The following is a 15347-nucleotide window of genomic DNA, read 5'->3' on the forward strand; positions in this document are numbered from 1 at the left end:
TACCATTTTTCCACTTGAAGAACTTCCACTTGTTCATGTAAAACCTCTCTCTACTCTCTTCCTTCAACTGAAAATCATATCTCCATAATTATGTTTGAAAAATGCTTGAAATTGCCCAAATGATGAAAAAAGAACCATCTACAAAACATGTTGAATCTGATGCTGAAAAGAAGAGCCAAAACATCCACCAAATGTTTGCGAAGGAAAAATAACACCTCTAGGAACAATTTTCCCAAATCTTGAACCACCAAAATTTTCTATTTTCTCTCCTAACTGATTCTAAAGCTTCATCATGACAAACAACTATTATACTGAGAATACCCCAAATTTTACAAATCTACCTATAACTTTTATCATGGAATACTTGACATATTCTAACTCCAAAAATGGAAAATTCATCTTCTCCCCTTTCCAATGGTATACTACACTCTATATTTCAACAAAAAATGAGGCCTCTAGCATGCATTTGAAGTTTCAGGCCCTTGGCCATGATTCAAAGAATTTAAATGTTGAAACTATTTAACCATTTCATATAGTTTCAATTTACATTATATCCCAATTTTACTTTAAAATTTAGATCTTAGATTTCATGTGCAGTGGAGATATTTCAATTTTTTTAATATTTAAAACTTTACATCCATTGCTTCATACTTATCTCAGTCAAGCCTCTAGTTGACAACCATATGTCACATCTAGATTGGTCCCCACTATGCCAAAGGGCACAACTATGTAACTTCTAGGCCTCAATCTATAACTGCACCTTCACCCAAGAAACCACACACAAACTGTTTCATAGCTTCATTGTGGTTAGGCTTAACCGGCATCTAACCAATCCAAAGTTGTGATTACCTTAATCACACCCTCGCACCTTATTTCCTTAATCGAGGATTCTATCTTGTGATGGTTCAACTATAAATTAATTTGACTATTTTATGTCGTCAGCATAGTTAGGCCTAATCATAGCTTGACTATTGCGATCACACAATTTGGGCCCACCTCAAATTGCATGAAACATGGCACTCATCAATTTTCCTTCCGGTCACCATGTCACATCCTATTGTCATTGTACTTTGGTTTAAAATTTTTTGCATCATCATCGACAGTTGTCCATGTGTTGGCCCCTCACATATGAGCCTTACCTCTAAAAGGCATGTATCTTAAAGACAATAGCTTATTGAGTCTTGGTGTATAAAAAGAGTTAAAAGGTTCACCTCCTCCCCAATGTGGGACAAAAGTTGTGAGCTATTTTTTGTTTATTTCACTCGGTACCAAGCTTGTTTGTCTCCTCTCATGTTGATAAATCCACATGAGCACCCAAATCTCCACAAGGCACAGAATAAGTCAATGCTTATCAGGTCAAATGTTTAATGATTTTATCTTTTAATCGATGCCTTCCATGTCCATCACTGCCATATAGTTTTTCCCTAATTGTAATAGAAAATTGTGTGCTTCACATATCAGATTTGATAACAAATGTTTTGGGAGCACTTTTTTCATCCCTCAAATTACTATGGAGGATGACACAAAAATACTTATAAGGAACTTAATTTTATTTGAAAAGTGTCAAAGCTACAGATTATCTCTAGAACCCACAATCATCTCAACTTATGTGCATCTAGGGGACAACTTAATTGACACTACCAACGATGTTGACCTTATTAAGAAACATAAGGTGATCAAAAGGCTTGCAGGTAGTGATGAAGAAGTAGTTGCAATGATGAATGATCTATGGAAAGGAGTCATTGTCTTTCCATTTTTCTCAAATTGTGCTTGCTATTAGACTAAGGATGGACTCTTCAAAACTAATAACAAGATCCATTAAAACCATATTTAACATCTTAACTTTTTCCTTGTCCAAGAACTGCCATTAATTAGATGCTCACATAGCTATTTTGATATGGATTTCTCACCTTTGGTAACCATGAAATGAGAGATATTACATTGTCCCTCTCTAGCTATGGATCTCCTCTTCTTTTTTCAATGTAATCAATGCACCACCATCAATTTCAAAGCCATCTTTCTAAGAATTTTCCTTATGAAAAAATAACACCAAGATCAAGAAGCTCAAGCACTAGCACAATATGGAAAAATAATGTATGATCATAATAATAATAAAGAGAGTGAATATCATATTGAATACACACTATAAGTGCCCATTTATAAAGGCATCTAGAATGACTAGGAGTCAGCAAAGTGATAAGCATCACAACTAAGCACATGTCCACTAAGAGTGGATTATCCTCCATTGAGCACAAGAGTTTGTGTGATGACGAGAGGATAAGTTTACATAGGTGTATCTCATAAAGTGATTTTGTAGACACCATGTGCTCAATTGGAGTACAAACAACTATGTTGTCTGCATGACAACTTAGATGAATATGAAAAATCTTGTGTTGTCAACAAGACAACTCATATGACTATGCATACTCCTAGGTGTCTATATGATAACTAATAAATTAATGCATTTAACCTAAGTAAACTTAGGTAAAGTGTAATAATAATTAATTATTTACACTAACAACCCCCCTTAAGTGAAACTTAGGGGAATACACTTAAGCTCAAAAAAGATATGATGAAAATGCATGATGGGTCCTGGCTTGTAGGCCATGTTAGGTACCCATGTACAAATGCAATGCTCTACATATAATGTGATTCATTGCAATCTCTATAAAAGTAGAGAAAGAGGGAAAACCTCATGGGAAACCACAACCCTACCCTACCCCAACCCCCCCCCCCCCCCCCCCCCCCCCCCCAACTCCCTCAAAAAGAGAGAGAGAGAGAGAGAGAGAGATAAGTACAATAAATAAGTACAAGAAGGACAAAACCTCATAAGAGGAAAAAGTTTTGCAATAGGAAAGAAGAAGTAGAAGAAGAAAGGAGACAAGGTAGTCCCCTTCAGAACATAGAATGCCCATTAGTGATAGCTGCTCCTAGATGAATGTAGAAGCTAATCCATGACTATTGAATAATATTTCCCCCCTTAGGAAGAAACAATGTCATAGGTATATATGAGATGCTTCTCCAGTGTGTAGAAATAATCTTGAAGATGAATCGTGTCTCTGAAAACTGCTCAACCATCCCTGTGTCAATACTGATGGTCACCCCTTTCAACACTATTGAAAAGAACAATTTTAGATCTAGCAAGGATGGATGTAGAACACATTCCAAAGAACCAACTATCATTTTTTAGGCTGTTGTGCTGGTGAAATTTCTGTAAAAATTTTCACTTTCAAATTTATTAATAATATGTGAAGCTGTGAAGTTTTTGAAACTATTTCGAGCATACCCGATTTGGATTTTATTGAGAAATTGGTGGATCTTTGAAATATTGGTTGTTTGATTTTAAAAATCTGATTAGAGGCTTTAAATATAATATAAAATTAGAAAGGGGACATTTTAGTTGTATTAGAGCTATGATCTTGCTAGCCTAAGGGTTTGTACAAGTTTCCATGCAACTAAGTGAAAGAGAAAAGAGATATTCACAGGGAGAAAAGAATAAAGAAATTTTGATCAAATCTCTAGTTAAAAGTAAAAGTACAAAATCAAAGGAAGGAAAAAGTATGGCTGACCCAGATGAGATGGAAAAGAAATTCTTCCAAGACATCCAGAATACTCGAAAGCAAATAGTGGATAGTTTGGCAAAAACTAGAGAGGCTTTGCGAATATTGACAGAAAAACTACAAGGAGTTGCATCTACTAATGATAAAAGAAGCACTTCATAGGAGCCAAGAAATCTAAAACCCACACCCTGTAAATCAACAAAAACTATTTTCTTGCCTACAGATGAGCCACCTGTAACCTCTTCCACAGGATTAACGGCTACTTACAATGCCTTAGATGATGACTTTCGAAGTTTGATTCCTTTTAGAGAATATGTGGATATGATGAATACTTTTATGCCCAAGAAAGAGTACAGGAGGGAGCATGACATAACTGGAAGAGAGCTCAAAAATAAAATAAGCAAGTTTACAGCACCTACTTTTGATAGAACAAATAAAATTTCAGCTAGAGCATGGCTACAAAAATTATAGACCTTCTTCACACTTAACCCCATGAAGGACAATGATGCTATTCAATTTGCAAGTCTACACTTGGAAGATGCAGCCTATGATTGGTGGTATCATGGAATGACTACTCAAGGTCATGATTAGGTAACTACATTTGATGATTTCAATCAAAGAGTGATAGATAGATTTGACCTCAAGGATGATGAAGAGTATTTTAAAGAATTATCAAAGTTGAAGCAAACCAAATCAATTAATGAGTATATAGAAGAGTTTCAAAAGGTGCCTGTTATGGTACTTGATATGAGTGAAAAGAGGACTTTTTATCTTTGTCTTGATGGTTTGGAAGATTCTATTAAGGGTTTGGTTAAGGCTTTCTCACCCTCAACCTTACAGGAAGCTATGAAAAGAAGCTTGCAACTTGAAACTTGTGTGCCTATGAAACTAATCACTAATCAAAAACCCTCAAATCTTTGGCAACATAAGGGGAATTTTTAGAAAAAGACTTTTCCAACACTACCACCAAAAGATGTGGTAAATGTGGCAAAAAATAAGGTAGATGAAGAGACTAGGAGTGAATTATGAAGGAAAAAGCATTGTTTCACTTGTAGAGAACCATGGGTTCCAGGACACAGATGTTTGGGGAAAGGTCAAGTGCACTATATTGAAGTAGAATAGAAAGAAAAAGAAATCAACAAGGATGGCACTTTAGCAGTATTATCAGGAGTCCTAAGATACCATCCCTTTCAAATTCGAGGGGTACTAGTAGGGCAAAGGTTGAAAATTCTTCTTGATAGTGGGCCAACTCACAATTTTATTAATGAGGGATTTGTCATGAAAAGAGGGCTTAAAGTAGAAGATTTTGAGGGATTCAATGTTACTGTAGCTGATGGATTCACTATGCCTTGCACATGGGTGGTGAAACAACTCAAGATGACCTTAGGAGATTATGAGTTATGTGATGACTTCTATGTTGTTGGCATTGGGGAGATAGATCTTGTATTGGGTGTTCAATGGTTGCACTCTATTGGAGGCTATTACATGAACCATCAAACTATGGAGTTTAAATTTCATTCCAATGGGAAAGAAGTTTTAATGAGGGGTTTATCGAATGGAGCACCTAAGGCAGTCTCTACAAAGAGGATGGAGAGGACTTTTTGAAGAGGACAAGTAGCATGGGCAGCATGAGTCATAATCCATCCAACAAGCTCTCCAAAGAATCAAGATAATTTCCATTTTGACATTCAAAATATTCTTGACAAGCATAGTGTAGTTTTCAATGACTTTCCTCCAAGATTACCACTAGATAGAGGTTTTGAGCATGCTATAGAGTTAGAACAGGTTGCCAAACCAATTACAACAACCCCATACCACCATCCAAGAGGTTATAAGGAAGAAATTGAAAAAACTATTAAGGAACTCTTGGACATGGGATTCATAAGGCCTAGCTCTAGTCCATTTGCATCATTTATGGTACTTATCAAGAAAAAGGATGGTACAATGAGAATGTGTATAGACTACAGGGCTCTAAAAAAGAAGACCATAAAAAATAGGTATCCAATACCATGCATAGATGAACTCATTGATGAGTTACATGTTGTTGTATACTTCTCAAAAATTTACTTAAGATTAGGGTACCATCAAATCCGAATCACGAGTGAAGATGTGGAAAAGACTGCTTTTAGATGTCACTATGGGCACTTTGAATTTCTTGTTATGCCATTTGGCCTCACTAATGCACCTCCAACATTCCAATCTTGTATGAATAAGGTATTCAGCTAGCATCTTTGAAAATTTTTTTTGGTATTTTTTGATGATATCTTGATTTATAGTAAAACATGGGAAGAGCATCTAAAGCACATAGACACTGTTTTGGGAATCTTGGAGCAGCAATCCTTCTATGCTAAGCTATCTAAATGTGAGATTGGTTTGAAAAAGATCCTATATTTGGGACATATTATAAGTTCTAAAGGAGTATATGTTGATCAACAAAAAATCCAAGCAATTTTGGATTGGCCTCCACCCACTAATCTTACACAGTTGAGAGGTTTCTTCGGGTTGTGTAGCTACTATAGGAGATTTGCTAAGGGATTTTCTCAACTTGCTGCCCCCTTGACTAATTTGAAAAAGAAACGAGATTTTTTTTGGACAGAAGAGGCACAAAAAACATTTGATAAGCTTAAGGAGGTAATGAGTTCACGCCCTGTGCTTGCAATTCTATATTTCTCTTTACCTTTTCTTGTTGAATGTGATGCTTTTGGAGAAGGTATAGGGGCTGTTCTAACTCAAAGGGGACATCCAATAGAATTTGAGAGTAGAAAACTAAATCAATCAAAGAAAGGTTACTCCATCTATGATAAGGAAATGTTGGCAATCATGCATGCACTTCATAAGTTTAGACAATATTTGGTATATGGGAGGTTCATTGTAAAGACAGGCCATAATAGCCTCAGGTTCTTCTTGAACCAAAGGAATTTGAATGATCGCCAACAAAAATGGGTAAGAAAGTTGCAAGCTTATGATTTTGATATTGAATACATGAAAGGAAAGAATAATGTGGTTGCTGATGCTCTCTCAAGAAAGCCCACTATGTGTTCCTTAACATCTATCTCTGCTGATTGGAAAGTCTCCATAATTTCAGAGTATGCTAAAGATTCTTTGTCACCAAGATTTTGGATAAGTTAGTGGATGATAATAGGTACAAGGATGTTGATGAATTGATTTATTACAAGAATATGATCTTCTTAGTGCCAGGATCAAAAACTAAGGAGAGGATATTGAGGGCCTTTCATGACACACCTTTGGCTAGTCATCAAGGATACTTTAAGACATACAAGCAAATTCGAGAGTGGTTTTCATGGAAGGGTATGAAGGAGGATGTACTTAAACACATTAAGGAATGTATGGTATGCCAACAAAGCAAGAGTGAGAAAATTTTTCCTGCAGGGTTTTTGCAGCCACTTCCTATTCCTGAACAAAAATGCGAAAGTATTTTCATGGACTTCATCACTGGGTTGCCCAATGTTCAAGGTAAGGATTGCATATATGTGGTGGTAGATAGACTAACTAAGAATGCACATTTCTTTCCTATCACATCTAATTTCAAGGGATCACAAGTGGCCGAATTGTTCTTCAAGGAAATGTTTAGAATACCTGGCTTGCCTAGAAACATTGTCAATGACCGGGACAATAGATTCCTCAACTCTTTTTGGAAGGAGCTCTTTCATTTGGCAGAAACTGAACTCACTTCAAGTACTAGCTATCACCCTCAAATAGATGGACAAATAGAGATAGTTAATAAATGGATAGAGGAATATTTGAGGCAGTATGTTTCAAATCAACAATATGCTTAGGTGAAATGGTTGCACCTAGGGGAGTATTGTTACAATACATCTCATCACATGTCTATTGGTATGCCTCCTTTTCGTGCTCCTTATGGTTATGATGCCCTTTTCTTTGTTGATCTAGTACTTTCAGATAGCAGAGTACCTGCAACAAGTGATTTCATGAAGCAAAGCCAACACATAATAAGGTGCCTCAAGGATAATCTATAACATGCACAGAACCAATAGAAGTTGTATGCTGATAGGAAAAGGACTGTAAGATCTTTTGAGGTGGGAGATTTGGTATTTTTTAGGTTGTAGCCATATAAGAAAAGCACCTTGAAGAGGAGTGGGGCAAAGAAGCTCAAACCAAGGTTCTATGGGCCTTATAGGATCATCAATAAGGTAGGAGAGGTAGCTTATGAATTGGAGCTCCCACAAAATAGAAAAATACATAATTTTTTCCATGTATCTTGCCTAAAGAAGGTTCTAGGCTAGAAAAAAATAGTATCTATAGAATTACCACCTCTTGATGATGAAGGGAAATTAGTTTTGATACCAAAAAAGATTTTGGATACAAGAGAGAAAAGATTGAGAAATAGGAGCATCATAGAGCATTTGATCAAATGGAAAGGATTACCACTAGAGGATGCAACTTGGGAAGGAGCACATATTCTTGAGCATTCCAACCTTCATTGCTTGAGGAAAATAAATATTTGGGAGGGGAGAACTTGTCATGTTCCCTTTTCAAATAATTAAAAATAATAATCTTTGCTAAGGTAGGCAGGCTCAAAAAGGTGAAGTTTCAGCAAAACGGGCTAATCTTTGGAAACCAATGGACTAATAAATGAAAATTATTATTAAAATATTTTTTATTAACCCCTCTTGATTGTGAGTGAGGGTTATGCCCCTTTTTAAGGGATTTGGAGGCATTTCGGGCTCATTCTAGAAAATCCATGTATAAGACCTTTTTAGCCAATAAGATAGTTCATAACTAATTTGATTAATTTATAAATGTAAGAAACATGCATGTTACAATACAAAATATTTATATAGTGCAATGCCTATGAAAAGTACTAAAAAGAACACACAAACCATTATGTTTAACCTTTATTAATTTAATATAAAAAACATTAAAAATCACTTATCCTAGATTTTTTTGTCCTACCTAAAAGACTAGATATTTCATGAAGAGCATTTGCCCATTTCTAAATAGTACATTTATCTGACCAATCTAAATGGCTTTCATGCTTTTTGAATGCCTCTTTGAATTAACTCCTTGTTCTTCAAGGGTATTGAACGTCAGAGGGCTCAACATTGTTGAAGAGGGGAATAATGAAGCCATTGTATTTGAAATCTTATTTGTCTCTTTTAGACACCAAATTGATTCTGCATACCTTTGAGAAAAAAATGGGTTATCCAAATACCACTTTTATCAATGGCCCTTCACAAACTAGATTCAACGTTTTTACCCTTATGGAGTTCTTTGTTGTTCAAGAAAACCTAAAGCCCTGCAACATATGGTCCATATATGTTTTTCTTACATCTAGCCCACAAAAGATAAGAAATACATGATATATGTTGTTAACATAAATAAATAAAAATTTTTCCCTTGGGGGCTCCTACTATTTGGAACTCTTTATTGCTTATGGAGCATAACAATACAATCTCAAATTTGACATAATCTTTTGAGAGAAACCGTGGATGAAAAACTACAAAAGGAATGTGGAGGAGATAAACAAAGTTGAATATAGTATTGAATTTAGTGTGAACTCTTCAGATAATTCTTAAAAAGTTCTTGTAGGTTGGCACATAAATTAGTTGAAAGTTGAAACTCTAGTAAGTCTTACACATTTGCTAAACGTGCATTGCAAGAAATTTATGTAGTGCCTATCCACGCATTTTGCTTACATTTTATCCCTGACGTATGATTGGGGAATAAAATCCAAATGTACATTTTTCTAATGGAGTCTTAATTGAAGTTTGTAATCCACTTAGACTTTCATTGAACGTACATTGCAAGAAATTTATGTAGAGCCTACCACTTATTTTCCTTACATTTCATCACTGACATATGGTTGGGGCTACATGATATCTATTATCATCTCTAGAATAAAAATGAAATCTACATTCTTCTAATGGAGTCTTAATCAAATTTTGTAATCCACTTCCTATAGATATATGATATTTAGATGGGGGCAAATGCAGTTAAGGTGTGGTAAAATCATGAATGAATAAATTAAGCTTTTTCAATGTGGTCTGCCAAACCAAATAGTTTATGGGACAATGAATCAAAGACTTATACCATTTTATGTTCTTTTTCAATATCATCCCTCCTATTATGAATTTGTATTAGAGAACCATTTGTTTTTTGTAGTTTAGTTTCATCAAAAGTTTGATCCAGGAAATCCTCTTTCAAATTTTCTTCATACTTGCATGAATATCTTGATATAAAGTAAACTTGAAAATAAAATATCATTATGTTTCAATGCACATTTTACTTTAGAAAGTACATGTTCTTTCTTCTCAAACCTTCTATGGCAGATGATGGGATCTAGTTCTTAAATGCACTACTAATAGTCTAGCTTTACCTTTGATTTTTACCAATAAGTTTTCTTTATCTTCTGCACGGCCCCATGAAGGATTTGAATTCTCATAGACAAAGTGTTTTTCCCTCTCCATTTTCTTTTTCCACATGGAAACATTAAGTTTCCAACACAAACCTCTTTATCTCTTCTTTGGTATTATGACAATTTTGCATGTTAATGTCCCACTTATTTAGTCTTTCCTTATTCGACCTCATCCATGCCTTCTCTTTAGATTCTAATCACTCCTTAAACACTAACTTGGGCCAACGTTGTTTATCTATAAGTTCAATTTTTTTTAAATAGCTTAACAAAGGGAAAACCATTTAAGCCTCCATTAAAAAGATACCTACTTCAACCAAAATAATCTCATATGGAATTGTCAATTTGAAATTTTCAAACTAGTAATAATAAAATGGATTTGTATTCTTTTGATATTTTTCCATTTATTCTTAGAGGGGTTGCTTACCCAAACATCACAGATGTAGAACACAATTTAGATTGTTAGCAAGCCAAATAGAGTCTTCTTGATTTTTCAATCCTAGGATTTTATTTTTCTACATCTATTTTGTAGCAAAAAGGAATATCTCCAACCCCCTCATATCTATTTAGTTTTGCAAGTCTCTCAATTGAAATTGTTGTGAAAGTCAATTCTTCAATATTTAATTTCCTCCATGATCTTAAGAATATTTCCTTCAAAGTGAAAATTAACTTATTATAAATTCTATTTCAAAGAGAAAATCATTATTTTAGGCTTGATAGTGTTCATCTATGTCCTAGATTGTTGAGAAAAACTCCCTAGTGCCCTCAAGTGTTCTTTCAAATCTTAAATGTTTGTGCAATTGGAATGCTTGAGCATCAACATAAAGAAGTAACTTTACCACTTATCTAGCATGATGAACTCCCTGCCCTACAATTTTACTAAAGATGAATGCTACTTTCTACATAACAACTTAAATGCACTTGTGCATAGGTTACAATAATTTTTATTTAAGTGTATTATGTTCACACTCTATGTAGGTGAATTATTGAATATGAAGTCACCCAACTAGTACTAATACTCATACTAAAGTTTTGCCACACTCTTGATTGGGGCCACACTTGTCTTTCACAGTTGATTTCTAACGAAACTACTTCAAAGACTACACTACTAGAATCCTAATTCATGTTTGTAACCTGCTTCCTATGGGTATGCAATTTCAATGCCGAATATTTAAATGAATACAAGTGTAGCAAAGGTATGGAATGATAGGTATGTCATCTCAATGAAGATGAACTTACCTCATTAGTACCCATAATAATTACATATACAATAGTTGATTGAGTGTAAATACATGGAAGGTGTGGTTGAATGATAGATACATTTTCTCACTCAAGATGAACTTAACTCTATTAAAGGAAGAAATAAGTTTGCATGATTCTTCAAGAAGAGTTCACTGGGAGAATTATCTCCTTCTAACACTCTCCCTTAATTCCAACCTTAAATTTTATAGCATGGACAACCTCTTTTCAATGTAATCTAAAATAGTTTTTAGTTTACCATAAACTTCTACATTCATGATATGGTTTATAGCTGACCACAAACTTTTCATGCTAGTTGTTTGTACTGACCACAAAAACTCATCAACATATAAAATCTTCAAATTCATCATTGTCTTCTTTTTCAATTGTATCAAGTCTTCAGACTTACTCAAAACCATATCTTAAATCTTCAAACTTGGATAAAACCTAGGAAATCCCATTGTTCTCTTAGGATGCTTTGACCATGAGTTCTAGAAATCTTGATGTCTAGTCCATTATAGGTTCAGGTGTGAAATACTTGTATTTTATCAAAACCTCCTATTGAGCCACATTGTCTATACTTGGAGCATCCAAACATTACTGGACTCTCCTTTCGTATTGCTTACCAAATTGAAAGATGATACTTGAGCATTTATCCCTTATCAAATGACAACTTCCATCCTCCTCTACCTTTCTTTAATCTCCCCTTATCCTCTACTACACAATCTTCTACTTTTTCTCAACCTAGACACATATTCAAAAGCATTCTTCACAACGAATTAATAAAGATACCCAAAATATAATTTCCTTTCTACAACTATATTTCACTCTTTTATTGGAAAATTTTACCTAAATAGATCTTAGATGCTCCTAGCATGTCTAAATATTTCTTCTTCTTTTATTTCCTTCTTGTTGACATTGTATGTATCTTTAGATTTCAACAACCCCTTGGATATAACCTAATCTAATAGCACATGTAGAAAACAAAAACAAAAAATCTCCACAAATAATCAGTAATTAAACAAGAGGCACACATATTGAATAAATATTTGACTTACACTCTGTTTTGAACATAGGCTACTCTATTTTTTGAAGTAAAATGAACTATATTTTATTGCGGCATCTTTGTATCTATTGGATTTACATCTTACAAATATATCTTATATAAAAATACTCTTCTATCAAAGGATAAACCTAAATGAAAACCTATGGTGGAAAGGCTAGAGTTCATTGCTTCTAACATCAGTTTGAATAAATCTAAGTTGTTCTTTATTTCAATCAAACTACATAAAACCTATGGTGGAATTAATGGTTTATGTTAAAGATCATGCATTACAATAATCATTTTAAATCTAAACTAATGGTAAACATACACAAAATAAATAGAAATGGTGGAATTGGATTCAAGCAATAGTTCCCTACAATTTTTACCCTACAAATGAACTTAAAAATGTCTTTCACTCTCTAGATAGTGGATTGGATTTTGTCTTCTCTTAATAATTTGATAGAAAGAGGAGTGTGTAAACCACATGAAGATAATTGTGTGGGGTTTCTAAGATAACAAGTACCACATCTTCCCTCTTATCTAATATGATTTCTTTTGTATGTTGGAGTTATTCTTATTCCTCATTTGGTAGGTGGGAGATAGAAAGGGTAGCATACGAATTATATTTCCTAGTTCATCCAAAAGAATCAAAGCATCGAGTACCAAAAGACAATACAAAAATATTCTCTCAACCAAAAATGAAACTAGTGTATGTTACTATTTTTTTTTCCCAAGCAAAATGGCTACAACAATGAAGAAGGTGCAATAGGAACATTCCATTCAAAATAGTGGTTGGTTTCAAAGTTAAATTGGTGAATCATAAGGTAAGTGGAATCATACTTTTATCTTTAGGGGAGAAAGGCTAGGATGTTTCAAATCTAATGTTAAGGGTTTATGCATCATACCATGTTGACTCATGGCCTATTTTCTATTTTCCAACTAGATCATTGAGTCAGAAACCTTAAATAAAAAAAATTGACTCGATAATTTGCCACATGTTTCTATCACATTTGATCAAATTGTCTATTTGCTATCATTTTGATGGGTCAAAGACATGCAGAAGTGTTATCTCTAAATCTACCCACCATACTATCAAACTAGACAAGGTGGCCATGTGGCACTCCATTACCCTTATTGTCTTGACTTCATGTTGACACCTTACACTATATTTTGCAGTGACATTAACTACATGTCATCTCTTCTTAATTGCACCTAGAGCCTCATATTTGTCAAGAAATACTCCATTCAATGTGCCTAGCTCCTCATGGCTCAAACCATTTTTTATTCCTTTGAATCTTGTCTATTCTAGACTCTTCAAACTAATAAAACTTAAACATGTAACAATTACCTATTTTTTTATTTATTCAAGATAATGCTAGATGTTTAGATTAAGATATCCTTAATTGTTTAAATTGTTTTATTAAAATAATGAAATGTAAAAAAAATGTTAATTATTTTGATTTTTAAATTATTGAATTATTTCAAAATAGTCAAAAAATAATTCTAATAATAAAACTTCAAATAAAATAGCAAAAGAATAACTCTCCATATCTTTCCCACTCTTTCTTAATAAACTACCTATGTATCTTTCTTCTCACTATATTTATATCTTAACATTCCAACATTGCACAATCTCTCTTCCCGTGCCCCAACACCCCCAACTCTCTCTCCCTAACTCCCCCTCCCACTTTTTCTCAATATTGCTTTATTTCGTTATCTACCTCTCTTCTTACTTCTTATCTCTATCAATTTCACTCAATTTTCTTCGCTTGTTCTATCATTATTTCTACCTTTATCTTCCTTTCAACCCCTCTTCCTCTATTGCCCTTTATCTCCCTACCAATCGATCTCATGTATAGTATAAATAAATAATATAAAGAATAGAACAAAGTTTCTCTAATTAACCTTCCGCCTACCCATGCACACCAAGGTGTGATTACTAATTAAATAACAATTCAAAAACATAACTTTAAAAAAAATGTTAAAAAGGCCAACGTGCACACATACGATAAACACGCGTGTCTATACATATTACATATATAGAATATGTTTCAACAATAACACAGAAGTAATCTTCTACGTTTTTCCCCTGATCTAATTAAGAAAACATTAAAAAGTGAATTACCCGGACTCTGCTTCCGCTGTCCAACCCGAAAGACCAGAAATTTCACGCAGAGCAATCTCCCAATTCTGAATGGTACTTTCATCCTGCCGATCTAAACGGTTGTAATGTTTTTCGAACGCCCCTTTGAATTTGCCTCCCGTTCTTCTTGGGTAGCGAACATCAGAGGGCTCCACGTCATAAAAAAGAGGAATAACGAGTCCTTTGGACCTGCGCATCCGATCTGCCTCTTCCAGACACCATGTTGATTCTGCATACCTCTGAGAGAATATGGGTATCAGAATATCACTCTTTTCGATGGCTGCTTTCAGGCTGCCATCGATGCCTTCGCCTTTCTTTAGTTCTTCAATGTCCAAGAAAACCCTAAGCCCCGCTGCTGAGAGAGATTCATACAGATGATCAACAAACCTTTTTCTGACATCTGGCCCGCGAAAGCTGAGAAACACATGATAGATGTTGCTGGCATCAAAAGTGATTTTTGTGGTGGGAGGCTCAAACTGCCTGAAACTCTCCATCACTTGTGCAGCTTAACAATACCATATCAAGCGTCACGCAGAAAAAATATTGGAGAACATGCGGATGCGCAGTGAAAGGGCGCAAGATGTGTAATTAGTCAAAAGCAGAAACTCCAGTCCGTATTACGCTTTCGGTGAATATGCGTGGCAAGCAATACTTTGTGGACCGTGTATTGAATCTATTTTTCCTTACATTTTTTGATCGATGTTTGACTGGGGCTGCACCCTATCTTATCGTCTCCACAATAAATAAATAGATATGGAGTCTTAATTGAAGTTTGTAACCCACTTTGGCTCGATATAAAATATTTAGATGAGGGAAAATGCTGCGAAGTTTCCTTTTCCAATTTAACATATTTGTTTATAAATGCTTACATTTAGGTGTTCTTGTTTTTCTATTCCACGTTTCTTGAGATTTATTCTTAGCAAATTTAAATTAAACTAAACAACTCTTGAATTTTGTTGAAGTCTT

General features: G+C 34.4%; 1 protein-coding gene across 3 annotated transcripts in view; it reads right to left on the reverse strand.

The window, feature by feature from the left end:
• Positions 1–15143, reverse strand: part of LOC149531289 (disease resistance protein L6-like) — a 55775-nt gene extending 40632 nt beyond the window's left edge. The window contains exon 1 of one of the 3 annotated variants that reach the window (XM_089809274.1): positions 14364–15138. In XM_089809274.1, the coding sequence (XP_089665400.1) occupies positions 14364–14875 (512 nt within the window). In that variant the 5' untranslated portion in view covers positions 14876–15138. Of the gene's footprint in view, positions 1–14363 lie in introns of all 3 variants that reach the window. The other 2 variants (XM_089809272.1, XM_089809273.1) reach the window with 2 other exon arrangements.
• Between the last annotated feature and the right edge of the window lie 204 nt (positions 15144–15347).

This window comes from Cupressus sempervirens, chromosome 11 (genome assembly GCF_028749045.1).
Source record: "Cupressus sempervirens isolate cs-2001-9-10 chromosome 11, ASM2874904v1, whole genome shotgun sequence".
NCBI classification, from domain to species: domain Eukaryota; kingdom Viridiplantae; phylum Streptophyta; class Pinopsida; order Cupressales; family Cupressaceae; genus Cupressus; species Cupressus sempervirens.